Source organism: Equus asinus, chromosome 9 (assembly GCF_041296235.1).
Source record: "Equus asinus isolate D_3611 breed Donkey chromosome 9, EquAss-T2T_v2, whole genome shotgun sequence".
NCBI classification, from domain to species: Eukaryota; Metazoa; Chordata; class Mammalia; order Perissodactyla; family Equidae; genus Equus; species Equus asinus.
In genome coordinates this window covers 49,496,717-49,510,168 of record NC_091798.1, presented here as the reverse complement: position 1 = coordinate 49,510,168, position 13,452 = coordinate 49,496,717, and the positions used below count along the sequence as shown (strand labels likewise).

Here is a 13,452-nt window from a genome sequence, read left to right as displayed (position 1 = left end):
CAAGTATACCCCGTAGTGAAAAAATGTAAGTACTTTCTTTTAAACAAAAACAACTGATTCAATTAAGCTGCTAAGAACATGCATATTAATTTTTACTTTTAATTTTTTAAATACTATCTAGGAAGTGGTGGTAAGAGCCCTATGAAGAACACAGAATAAGTTCTGTGACAGAACAGGGACAAATTTTGGCTGATGTGATGTGGTAGGAGTCGCAGTGTAAAGAATATGGACTTTGGAACCAGACACCCGGGTACAAATCCCACTTCTGTCACCTACCAGGTACAGGGCCTTGGGAAAATCATCCACTTCCCTGTGCCTCAATTTCCTTATGTGTAAAATGGGGAGTACAGTAGGACCCACCTCATAGGATTAAGTGAGTCAAGATTTGTTAAGTGCTGAGCACAGTGCTTGTCTCATGGATTCAAGCACTGCTTTTTGCTTTTTTGGCTGAAGTCGTGTTTACTGGGAGACAAGGGCAAGACATGATCACTAGTGTGTGTCTGTTGGGGAGGGGGGCTCAGAGACTGGTTTCTAACACCCCCTAGGGACTCACTCCTGGATGCAGAGGCTGCTGGAAGCAGTAGGATCATCTCCTGTGCATGTCTCCACCACTACAGGCCTGGGGGAGCCAAGCAGACGGAAGGTGAGGGTGGGGTCTCTCAGCTCCTGCAAGCAGCTGGTCCAAGCCTAGAGCCCACACCTGCACTCCAGGCTTTCAGAAGCCTGTATGTGTGTAAGCTATTCTCTACCAAGAATTTGTATTTTGAAGGAGGTGGCCTTTGAACTGGTCCTTGAAGGCTGTATAGAAATTCTAACTTTAAAGATGTGGAATAAATAGAAAGGCAAGAGATAAAGTGCATAGGTGAAGAAAAACAATGCATTTCAGAGAACGGTAAGTTGCAGAGTGGCTGGACTGTGGAGGTTGATAATTAATGCAAGTACAGGTAGGATGGGTATGATTACTGAGCATCAAACACAGGCAGAAGATTGGCCTTAAATGCTGCGGAGAACGGCAGCTACCATTGTCCCACTGTCCTTTCACATTATATCCCACAACACTGCAGTGTTGTCAACAAAAATCTCTCATATACAGTTAAAGAAGGTGAGTGTCAGAGACAGTAAGTGACTTGGTTAATTTCATACCAAAAATAAGTGGAATCACAATTGGAAGTACTCAGAGCTTCATTATCTGGGTCTAAGATTGTCCGAGTCAACAGAAGTTGTTTTGTGGGAAGTTATACAATCTAAGCCCTGCTTTAGGATGATCAGCCTTGTAGATATGAAAATGAAGGATCTGATTGTGGAAAATTAATGGGTGAGAAGACCTTGGAGGAATCTGTAATGTAGTAGATACTGCGACATGTTGCCCAGTTCCATCTTCAGGAAGGAAGGACTTACTTGCCATTTCCCCTCAGCTGTTGGGACTGTTGCTGGCAGAAAGCCCCAAGATGTAAACTGCCTTCAGGAAATGCCTCAGCTAAGAAGACCAGTTCTCCACAGATATCCCTTCTCTGGGCAGATGTATCCAAAGGTTGATCATGCAGGTATGTAAATGCCTGGCCCCTCTGTCCTAACTCAAGACAATTCCGACAGGCCATTCCAGTTCCAGAGCTCCCAGTGGGAGGGGCTAAGGACTGCATTGGGACTGCACCACAGCCCAACTTCTCCCTCTGCCCAGTTCTGCTTCCTTCTCCTCCCTCTCCTACTTGTTGATCCCAAGAGCAATCCCTAATAAACTTCCTGCATGCTAATCTCTGCTCAGAATCTGTTTCCTGAGGAGCTGAACCTGCATCTGCAATAGTCTAGAAGAAATACTGTAATTACTTGCAATGGCTATTTCGATGGAAGAATATGCATAACTTTTCACTTGTCCATTGGGAGGGGAAGACGTCAAAATTAAGTTTGAAGCTTCAATCCTGAGTGAAGTAATACTATTCCATACAAAGAAGTCCCTAGGCAGAAGAAGTTGGGGAGAGGGATGTGGTAAAGGGAGACTAAAACAAAGAGAAACTGTCCAGATGGAAGTTAGAAATGTGGGAGTGAAACTCAGGAAGAGCAGAGGGCTAGAGATGGCATCTAGGAGTCAGCTCAGCAGCGGCCATCCATGAAGTCATGATGGTAGACGCAATTTTGAGAGGAAGAATGCTGAGAGAGCAGAGGATTTTGGAAAACGCCCTAAGGATAGAAAATACCAAGGGCAAGAAGAAATCTGTGAAGATTAGAGAAGCAACAGCATAGTCAATGAAGGACGACTGTGACAGGAAGTATCATGGAAACCAAGAGAGAAGAAAATCAGGGGTTCTGGTGGCAGAGAAGTCAAGGAGAACTTGTACCAAGAGAAAGATTTTTTTTAACTCAACAAAGGTGTTTTTCAGAAGTATGTATATGCGCCTGAAGGAGGGAGGGTGGAAGTCAACATTCCATGAGGTTACGCAGTGAATGGCTAGTTAAAAGAGAAGGCTGAAAAGTAAGAGGAGGAAAATAGAATTGTAACGTGAAGGAAAGGAAGGGCCGAGGAGATCTTTTGAACTGTTTGGAGGTGTAGGGAGCGGAACCAGTAAAGAAGGGGAGAAGTGGGAGAGAGAGGAGTGAAGCTAGCCGAGGAGGGCTTGGAGCAGGAGGAGGGGAGGAGAGCGAAATCAGAGGAGTTAACTGGAAGACTGCGGGGGAACATCATGTCTCATTCTCTGAAAGCGGAGGAGAGAATGTGGGAGGGAAAGGAAATCTTACTACCAGAGAGGAGGGTACAGAAGGGTACTCCAATCAGATCTGATCTCAATAAAGAAGGAAGGGAATAAAAAAGGGATATGAAAGGGTGGGTGGGTCAGAAGAGGTTTAGGAGGGGTGCTGAGAGAAAGTCAGTAAGCGACGTAAAGAGGTGACTATGAGTGTCACTAATACGAGGGCCTGGCTGCAGGGGAATGCAGGGATCTGTCAGCAATCCTCAGACCCCCTGACCCAGCCAGGTTGTAGCAGCCCAGAGTGCAGAAAACAGTGGTTGCGGGGGTTAGGAGTCAGGGATCAGCACCAGAGGCAGGGTTGAAGGACAAGGCAGCAGAACTCAGCAGCCCAGATGGCCAGTTCTGAAATGCCTTGGTGGTACCTTATGGAACAGAAGTTAGGAAGCAGTCAAGAGAGACATTTCAACGAAGATCAGGAAGAAGGAGCAGGTGTGAGGGCCGGAAAAAAAGGAAAGTTCCAAAAAGAACATGAGTAAGAGAGTTCTGAAAATGAGATTTTGGAGATATATTTCAAGTGTTTTGGTGTAATTTGTCATACTATCTAATAGAAAATTTTGGAATTTCATCTCTTTCCAAAATAAAGGGAATGGTTATGGATAAAGATATGGATGGTGACTGAAGCAAAATTATTAAGAAACTGTTCACAGATGAGCAAAATAAGTTACAACCTCCCTATTACAAACTAAAATTTTTAACAGAATACTATAGTGAGTTTATACAATTGTTGATTTAATGGTTACATGTTTTAGTACTCATATGTTGTGAAAACCAAATTTTTATGATGTTCTTGTACGTAAAACAAATAGCAGTTTCATGTTACTTTGCAGGTCTCTCAAAACAAGTTTGTTTGGAAAACTGATTTAAGTGTAGAGAAAAGAAATGAAAAGAGAAGTTTGCATGTTCTCAGTGAGAAGACGGGCTCTTGAAGGCAGTACTTTCAAACGGCAAAAGAAAGGGAGCCAAAGTTTACCAAACACGACACAAGATCCATCTTACCCGTGCAGTTCCTTTCCTCCATGTCTAAAGCAAAGCCACTATTGCAACGACACTTGAAACTGCCAATTGTATTTCTGCACTTTCCATAGGTGCACATCCCGGGAAATGCTTTGCATTCATTGATATCTAAAAGCAGAACAAAGCCAAAATGCAGAGCTGGTTGAGATAAGAGTAGGTCCATCATTTTAAGTTAAAAATCTGTCACGATGAAAAATAAGGTACCCAAGTAAAAATGGGGGGTATCAAAATTTTCTATGATCACATTGATGCCACTCAAAAAAGTTTCAATTGTGAAAAACATTCTGTATCGTTAATGAAGAGTTCTGATCCCTTTATTATTTCTGATCATTTGTTTTATAGAGTTTAGAGGCGATGGAGAACGTTTTGCTACACCAGAGCTGCATCTAGTCAGGCCGTGCTAAGAAAGCAGAAGCCTAGTAGAAGGATGGAAGAAAAGCAAGATTAGCAGCCTGTTTTATACCTTTACTTCAATACCATCTTATGTAGGTGATTTATAATCCTGGGCCATAAGGTTGGCCACAAATCACATTTAACAAAGAAAATAAAGTGAGAAATCAAGCGTTTAAAGCAAAATCAATTCTCAAAGAACGTGGAAGGTGAGTTTTCCGGCAGAGGGACCAATGTGCCACAGAGTTACCTTTGTAAAATGGCCGCCCGGTAAGAATGTCCCCTCTGTTAGCAAAGCCAGGTCCCCGGGGGCACAGGGTCTCATACTCCTTGGTGCCAGGTTTGGGGCATTCCTCACACTCGGTGCCCCAAGCTGCCCCCACTGCACAGCAGCAGGCGTCCATGCGAAACTTCCCAGGAACAGAATGGACACATTCATCTTCATCCCACTTCAAGTAACACTGTTCCATGCGGATATCTACACGGAGAGCAAAATCAGAGTTTGAGATTAAGTTGTAGCACTCACTGAACATTCATAAACTGAGCCTCTGTTTAGTGCCTGGCATGATGCCAGGCCCTGGAGAAATACTAGTGGGCTGAGACTCAGTCCCTGACCTCCTGGAATGGTCTCCATAATGACAGTCATTTAAAGAGCAAAGGTGGGTTCTCCTTCGGTATTACTTAATTCTCACAAGACACCTTCAGGAAGAAAAGGGTCCCTGGTGACAACACTCTTTCATATCATCACCTATGATCCCTTTTTCGTATTGCTCACTTCAGAAGGAGTAAAATAACTTCAGCATGTTTCAGTGCCACTAAAATATGAGCTGTTCTGGGATTAGTTGGGGAAAAAAAGTGCTTTTGATCTAAGTATGTAAAAAGTTATGATAGCCTGGCAGAGTAATCTTGTGTCTTTACTACTAAGATCCATATCAATATTTACACCAGGAATCAAAACACTGTCAGCACACTGGCCACATATGGCCTGTAAATGTTTGGATTGGCTTGCAAAGAAATTAAAATATGAATTCTGAAACCTTCAGATGGTATATGTGCTCTACAGTTTTCTGCAGTCCCCACCACTCCTTATTACCAGCTCATTCATTTATGTTACCTGCTAAGTCCCTTCAAGCATCTGAGTTTGGAACTCCTGATTTAGATAAATTTCTGTTAGAGTAGTTTACCTCTACTTTATTCTCAGAATATTTTCCATTTTCATATGCCAATCTCTTCTTGAAACTTTCTCACACCCCCAGCAACAATTAATTATTGTAGCATAATTCAAGTAGTGACAAAAACATTTAACCAAAGTACAAGGATGAAGAACCCAATATACCCTTTTAGAAAACTACAAAAGGTTTGATTTTGAGTGATGTTACTGGGAATTAATTTTGCTGAGTGGTAATTTACAATCAATAATATATCTTCGTATATTGCAGCCTTTGGTTACTGAAGGCAGCTTGATTTCATTAGCCATTTGACCACACTGAGACTATTATTTTATCATCTTCAAAAGATATTTCACTTTTTTCTAAACTTTTTAGATAATTTAACAATAAAATTCTGAAAAGAATTTTTCTTTATTACTTGGACTTTGGATATTATAATTTCTAAGCAATTCCTCATGATTTTACAGTCATACTTTGTATCCAAATTTAAATATGCTATCAAAAATTAACTTAAAATGAAATTTCTGTTAATTATAATAACTAAACTGGATAGTGTTGCAAACTTCTTTTCTTCCAAGTAATTTTAAAAATGACTGATATATTTAAATACCTTAAAGATCTCTGAATATAATACTACCATTACTCATGCTTGGTCTACAAGCTTAAACTTCAAACTCAAATCTACATAAAGTTATTTTACAAACTAAAAACTTACTGTTTCATAGCAAATTGGAAAAAAAAATCCCTTAAGTAAATAAAAAATTGTTTTGATAAAATATAGTATTAAGAGAAGTTTCTTTTTCAATCATGAAACCCAAGTTTAGTCAAGCACAACACTGATAAAGAAGAAGGTCACCAAAGCACTTCTACAAAAAGATGCTGAAAAAGCGAGTTTCCTCATTTTAGATCGTTAGAAAACAGAGCATTAAGAAAATTTAATTCTGAAGGTAGTAAAGGAAGGACCAGGATCAGTTGATGTTTTCCAACAGAAGCCACACATCTTTGCACATGACCTTCCCCACTGTCTTATCTAAGTTGCAACAGGCTAGAAATGTTAACTTCAAACACTAATCTCTAATTTTTCTTCTATGTTGAAAATATACAAAGTTCTCTTATTCCATTGACTCAGTGTGAAAGACTGAATCTGCCTAAATTACCCGATTAAAGAAATTGTAATCTTTGAGCAGTACCAACTTTCTGTGTTATGCAGAAACCATTTCATTTAAATACATTTGCTTTAAAAATATCCTCTAGTGATTTCCCCCCAAAATATCTCATTTAAAGCTAATTTTTCAGTTACAGACCTACTGCTTTTGGACAGGTCACTGCCCAAAGAATAAGAGAATTCATGGCTGGTTTCATGCATAAATTACACCAGGGTATGAATCTTACCCAGACACACCCGGCCAGTTCCATCCAGTGTAAGGCCTTCAGGGCATTCACAATGAAAAGATCCTTTGCTATTGACACAACGTCCATTTGGACAAACACCAGGAAACACCTCACACTCATTAACATCTGCAGGGAAATAAAGCAAGCAGAGGGATAAAGATATTACAAATAGAAAAAGCAGGTGTAGTCTTACTTCCTCTGTAGCATAGCGAATCTGCAATACAATGTGGGTTATTACTTGAGTTAAGCAGAAATATTCCACAATGTAGCCACTGCGTTTCCTAGGTACCAGCTGCGCAAATTACCACAGCCTTGCCCGTCCATAAAACACAGCCCAGATGTGCTCCTCTGCCAGCCGTTCTGTGCCTTAGGGGTTAGTGATGTCCTCATGAAAATTTATCCAACAGCACAAAGAGGAGAAATGGGACACTCTAACCTGTTTCCTAAGAGTATTATTCTAAAGTAGGAGTATTTTTATTGAAATTTCAAGGTTTTTGAAAATGATAAATATCTCCAAAGTGTGAGAGTGAATGTTAATTTACATACTGTGCTACAGATTTAGAATGTCATCCAAGAATACACTCACCTTCACAAGTAACACCTTTAATCCTGGCAAACCCTCTTGGGCAAGCTGTATCTGTGAGAACAACAGGACACACGTTTACTTCATTATTAAAAAAAATCATCTATCTTAAGCTCAAGAAACAGTACAATGGAATTTAAATTGAACTAAATAAAAACCACAGCCTGGGGTGTAGCGGCCAAGGGCTCCAGCTGCCCTCTGGTGAATTCAGTGCAGCACATGACACGCTGGGGTAACTCCATTAGTACTGACCCATAGTGAGATTCCTACAATTTTTCCTACAACTCTTTTCTGCTTTCACATTGCCAATTAAATTACAAGTAAACAAGTAAAAAAATTTAAAGGAAAGAGACCTTATGTTCTACTGGGACATGTGCAAACAAGGATACTGGAGGATAGTGACTGTCATCTAGCAGCTAAATTCTAGACGATTCCCTTCCTTGTCTAAAATAATCAGCAAGTCTGCTTACGGTAAAAGGAGAAAACAAACACCTATTTCAAGAAGTGAATAAATTTCCCCAGAAAAGACAACATTTTAGGGAGGGTAATGATCTTGTGGTTTTCCTCTTTACGAAAATACATAGTGAAAAAGGTGCCTCGTTGAGGGAGACGCCCAGAGGCCCCTACCTAGTTCGCACCGCTCACAGGGGCTGCCCCAGGCGGCTCCGAGGGTGGCGCAGCATTCCGATTTCAGAGTGGCTCCATTAATGTTCACCTCACAGCGATTGTCCTGGATGTTGAGCCAACACGTCCCTTTCAGGCTGTCTGGAAAGGAATACGAAAGGATGAGGAGCTCTCATCTCTGAAGAAAATATAATCCAGTTTAAAACAAACGCATTATTTCAAAAACATTTTAATAGCATTTCCTTTGAACACATTTACGTGTACATCCATTTTAAATACAGCATATCACACACGTAAATCAAATATTGTACTATATATATCTCACATGATACAGTAATTAACACAGTTACATCTACTGGTATTCCAGCAGCGGCCGCTGTTGCATAAGATTTTACGCTGATTCTCAGAACCACAGTTCATTACCATGATAAGATCACTCTGTGTGTGAAAAATCTTCCTAAGTTTTATCTTTTATGATAAATGCTTTGATATTTAAGATTTTAGCAAATAAAATTCCTCAGATAATCTCCTTGTCTCCTAGTTCCCCACCAAATAAACCACACACAATTTATGTTCTATTAGAGAAAAACCAGTATTTCTCCAACTGAAGATAACTATTTAATGAATAATTTGGGAAAAAAAAAGAAATCTAAAAGACAAAGAAGAAAATAAACACCATCTACAAAAAAACAACCACTAAGATGTACCAGGGCTAATATTTGATAAATTTTCTTTCAGGCATTTTCCTAGGCATACATATGTAAAGCTTTATCTCTAGTTCAAAAAGTAGCACATGCTTATGGTAAACTGTCTGAAGAAACAGCAAAGAAAATATAAAAACCACCCGTAGTCCAACTACCTAGCGATAACTACTCCTAACCTTTTAGACTATGTCTCCATGTCAAATTTAAGTTCTTCCTTAAATCACTGTTAATTAACTGATTTTGAAGCGGTGACCAGGAATCCAGTGAAAACTGACATGGTAAATACTAACTGGGTGAAATAAATCATATGTGCAGTTTCTCTTGCAGTATTGTGCCTCTCAGTTCAGTGTGCACATCACCGAGGCTCCTGTTATAATGCAGGGTCCTAAGTCTCCAGGTGTGCGGCCCAGGAGTCTGCATTTGACACACCCCTCAGGTGACTCCTTTGCAGGTGATGTGGAAAACAATTAACAAAACCGTAACAGCATATTTTGGCACACAGACTTGGAAAATAATAAAAAGCATAGTCCTATAATTTTTACTTTAAAAATCATTTAATAATATGGGCAGATAAAGTTTTACTGCTAAATTCAACAATTAAAACAAAACATAACCAGGAATACAGAAAGAGAATTATGGTGACAGAGGCAGGCCCACCCAGGGAGAAGCTGTAATTTCTGATTCCTACTGAGTACAGTAGCAGGTAAGAGGAAGTTACCTAGACCCCAAGCCCTCTGGGATAGAGGTGAAAACAAAACAAACAACTCTGTCCTTGAATACAAAAGTTATGAGGCAAGGATGTGGACAGGAGATGGACAGTCACTTTGCTTTTTTCTGTTTTGAGACTCAAACTGGGTAAAAATTGAATGCAAATGAAAAAGTCTTGCTCATCAGCATTTGTATCAGGCCTCACATTACAGGCTTTTTATGGGCTTAAACCTGTAATTTCCATAGCACAGAGGAAAGAGATGCTTGAGTCAGGCTACTGTGTATTTAAATGGTCTTTTAAGGACCCAGACTAATTACTGATTTATCACCTTGACTGTCATCATTTTGAATAAGATAAATTGTAACAGTAATTGCTAATATTTATTGAGGCAGTGACAAGCACTATTCTAAAGGCTTTCCGTGTATTAGTTTATTTACTGGTTAAAACAATCCTATAGGGTATGAACACTTTGCAGATGAGAAAACTGAGGAACACAGAGGTCACAGAGGTCAACTAATTTACCCAAGGTCACCCAGCTCGTACAGTGTCAGCATCAAGATTCAAACTTGCGTAGTCTGATTCCAGAGCCCTCACCCTGTAACACCACGCTTCTTTAGGCTGCTATTGTTTCAACAGTTAAAAGTCACAAAGTCCATTGATTCACATAAACACACAAACACACACGTACTAGATACAGATATTATATGGTAATATGTTCAGGTGTTGGTTAAGAACTTTGAGAGAAATAAAGCAGAGTAAGCAGTCTTGAGGTTGTAAGGGGGAGAATGCTTATTTTATCTAGGGTGGTCCAAGAAGTCCTGACTTAGAATGTGACAGCTGCGTAGAGACATGAGGGGAACAAAACATAGAAACCTAGGTGAAGAACGTTCCAGACATGTCGGACATATTCTGACTTATGTTTTAAAAAGATTACCTGGTAAATTTGTGGAAAATAAACTGTAGGATGGCAAATATGAGAAAACAAAGATATAAGAGTGGCTACGGTATTTATCAAGAAGGGAAATAATGGCGGCTTGGATTGGAGGCTGTTGTTAGCAGTGGAGAGAGGAGGTTGAAATATGTACAAACTTCAAGTATAATCAATAGGATCTGCTGATGGAAGGATTCAGTGTGGAGTTTGAGAGAAAGGCATCAAAGATGATTCCAAGGTTTGGGGGCTGGCAATTGGAAGAATGGAGTTGTCATCTGTGGAGACACAAAATATTCTAGGAGACACAGGTTCAAGCTGAAGGATAGGAATTATGTTTTAGACAACTTAAGTTTGAAACGTCTGTTAGACATATAAATGGCAGACAGTTGGAAATGCAGGTGTGAAATTAGATAGGCTGAGGATGGAGAGAGAAATTTGAGAGTCAATGCAGAGGCCATCAAAGCACGAGTGTAGACAGGGAAGCAAAGAGGTCCAAGGACTGACCTGTGGGACAGTTCGTTGGAGGGCAGGAGGATATGGAAGACTTGACAAAGGAAAGTGAGAAAAGGAGCCAGAAAAGAGAAAGGAAAAGAAGAGGAGGCCAAAAATGAAAAACGTCTTGAGAAGGGGTGAGTGACGAACTGTGTCAACACTGCTAACTGGCTAAAAGGGGAAGGAGAATAGACCATGGGATATGACAACAGAGAAGTCACTGCCCTTGTCACGTCCGTGTAATCTGAATACAGAACGCAGACCCAAGCCAAAGGTGTGGAAAATTGGTCTGGATTACATAGAGTTATCAGATGTGAGCAGTGTAATGCAGGAAAGAGTAATCAAATACATTGTTCTATTGTATTTAATCATTTTCAACCAGAATACAATAGTCTTTTCAAGCAGTTTACAGAACAGTTTAAGATTAATTTATATTTAGGAAGTTCGCAGAATAGATTCTAGATCCCTAAATATTCTAAGTAACTAATTCATTTATGCTCTAAGTTAATTTTAAATCAGTAATTACCTCAGGGAATTTTATGCAGTTCTAAATTTAGAGAACTGGATCCTATGAAAGAGCAGTTTGCAGGCTAATTACCCATTAGAGCCACTGAGAGTCCCATTAAAAAATTTTGTAATCTTTCCTATGTATATTTTACTATTTATTTCCTTTCTAGAACTTGAATTCTGTTTTTAATTAAAAAGGCATATAAAATAATGTCTCAAATTTTAAAATGTTAAGTAAATTTCTTTTTGAGCAGCTGTAGGCTGGGATATTCAAATTTGGTCATAACGAATGAAAACACATAAAACACTGGCTGAGAAAAATACAGTGCTATTTAGTTATCCAATACAATGACTCTGGAATAAAAAGTCTTTGTTCTTTTTTCATTAATAAATATAAGGGTAAAAGGCCAAAATACTAGGAGTGCTTATGATGAGGCAAAAATTCAGATATCTTTGATACCCAAGTGGCATATAGACTTAGTTTTCTGAGACATTAATTGACTAATGCTGAGTTCATTTCCTTTGCATAATAAAATGACTCTCTCTCAGTTGGAAATTGTGGCTTAGCAAAAATATTTCTGCTTTACCAGATCCAACCCACATGCCTCCCCCAACCCAATCTGGAATTCTATAAGAAAAAAAGTAATGCCCCAGGCAGATGGCAGTCTATTTCCTAATATGGAGAGCTGAGCAAGGCTCAGATTCCACCAACTGTACTTCACTGCGAGGTGAAGAGCTGACATTTCCAAAGTGGAGGTTTTCATTGATAACTTTGGACTTTCTCTTCATGTAACAAAATGTACTCTAGCATCCGGCTAAATATTGTTAACATCAGACATAATACTGAACATACTATTGTCTTCGGCAGATATTAAATTGCAAATTCATATTGGCTAGATAACAAACAAAAACTGCCAATTTATTTGGCACTATATAAATATGAAATATCTTCCTATTTGGAAATACATATTTAGTTCACTTTAAAGAAGGACACTAGCTAATGATATGAACTGTGGTATTCCTAGCCAACAAGGACAGACACTGGAAGCAAGGAAAAATGACTGGGATAGTTTTTTTCCCTGATATGTGCCGAATTGTTCCTTACAGTAATAGATCAGACTACCTCATTTTATATATGTCCTATTGTCATTATTAAGACCTGGCCTTAAACGTTTTGAGATATATTAAAAGTTTGGAAATTCTGGAATCTTTCTCCCTTAGAGATTTCCAAATGCAAGGAAACCGTTTTCTTCTCTTCCTTGGAGCCTATAAATTTGCAATTGATTGGAGAAATGAAAAAATAATAACTTCTATTTGTTTAAAGTTTAAAATCTTGTTCTGTTAACTAAGTCCAAATTCTACCACATTTTTTTTTTATCCCTGAAGGTTGTTTATAAAAAGTATTTAGCAGGGATTTGATTGTATCGATGTCTAAGGCATACAACCGCCTGTGGGACGGAAATGCTCATAACTTACAGCATACTATATCTACTTATGTGAAAGGAACACTTCCTAGGTTCGAACAAAATTTAAGAGCCTCTCCAGTTTATGCTATCATGTTTTACTCTTATCTTGATAACAAGAGAAAACAACTAAAGAAACTCCTAATCAGGTAATTAGCTTCCTGTATCATGTTCTGTTTGATCCTCAGTAAGGCGGGAGGTCTCTGCTTATCTTTGCAGTGAAACTGAAACATCAGCATGGTGTGTGCATCTTACCAATACAGATCAATCCCGTTGAGCTGAGTTTGCTGCCAGGAGAACATTCACAATTGAAAGATCCAAGGTTGTTCCTGCAGGCCCCATTGACACATGGGTTGCTTTCACATTCATTTATATCTACAATCCAGAAGGAAAAGATTCTGTTAGAACTGCCATGTGTTTCTGGAAAATATTATTCCAACAAGCCATGCTAAGCCAGAATGTCTGGTAAACTTGGCTCTTGTAATTTTAATATGGATCCATGAGGCATAAAGTGAATGGGGAATAGAGACATGCATTTTACAGCGTGGATACACATATTCACAACCCGGGACTCAGTAGGACTGCAGGAATCAGTCTGTTTGGAAAGGCTTTAGCATGTGAGTCTTCACTATTTTACTATAACTTTACATGAATTGGATTAATTTTCCCCACCATAAGATGTAATTGTCCTGTGGGAAATGTGAATTCTGATTCCATGGAAAGCAACATATTC

General features: G+C 39.1%; 1 protein-coding gene across 1 annotated transcript in view; it reads right to left on the bottom strand.

Moving 5' to 3' along the window:
• Positions 1 to 13,452, bottom strand: part of FBN2 (fibrillin 2) — a 235,461-nt gene that overhangs the window by 67,089 nt on the left and 154,920 nt on the right. Inside the window, exons 20-25 of the mRNA XM_014859514.3 lie at positions 12,975 to 13,094; positions 7,917 to 8,054; positions 7,293 to 7,343; positions 6,707 to 6,832; positions 4,396 to 4,623; positions 3,738 to 3,863 (exon numbers count right to left, since the gene is read on the bottom strand). Of these exons, the coding sequence (XP_014715000.2) occupies positions 3,738 to 3,863; positions 4,396 to 4,623; positions 6,707 to 6,832; positions 7,293 to 7,343; positions 7,917 to 8,054; positions 12,975 to 13,094 (789 nt within the window). The remainder of the gene's footprint in view (positions 1 to 3,737; positions 3,864 to 4,395; positions 4,624 to 6,706; positions 6,833 to 7,292; positions 7,344 to 7,916; positions 8,055 to 12,974; positions 13,095 to 13,452) is intronic.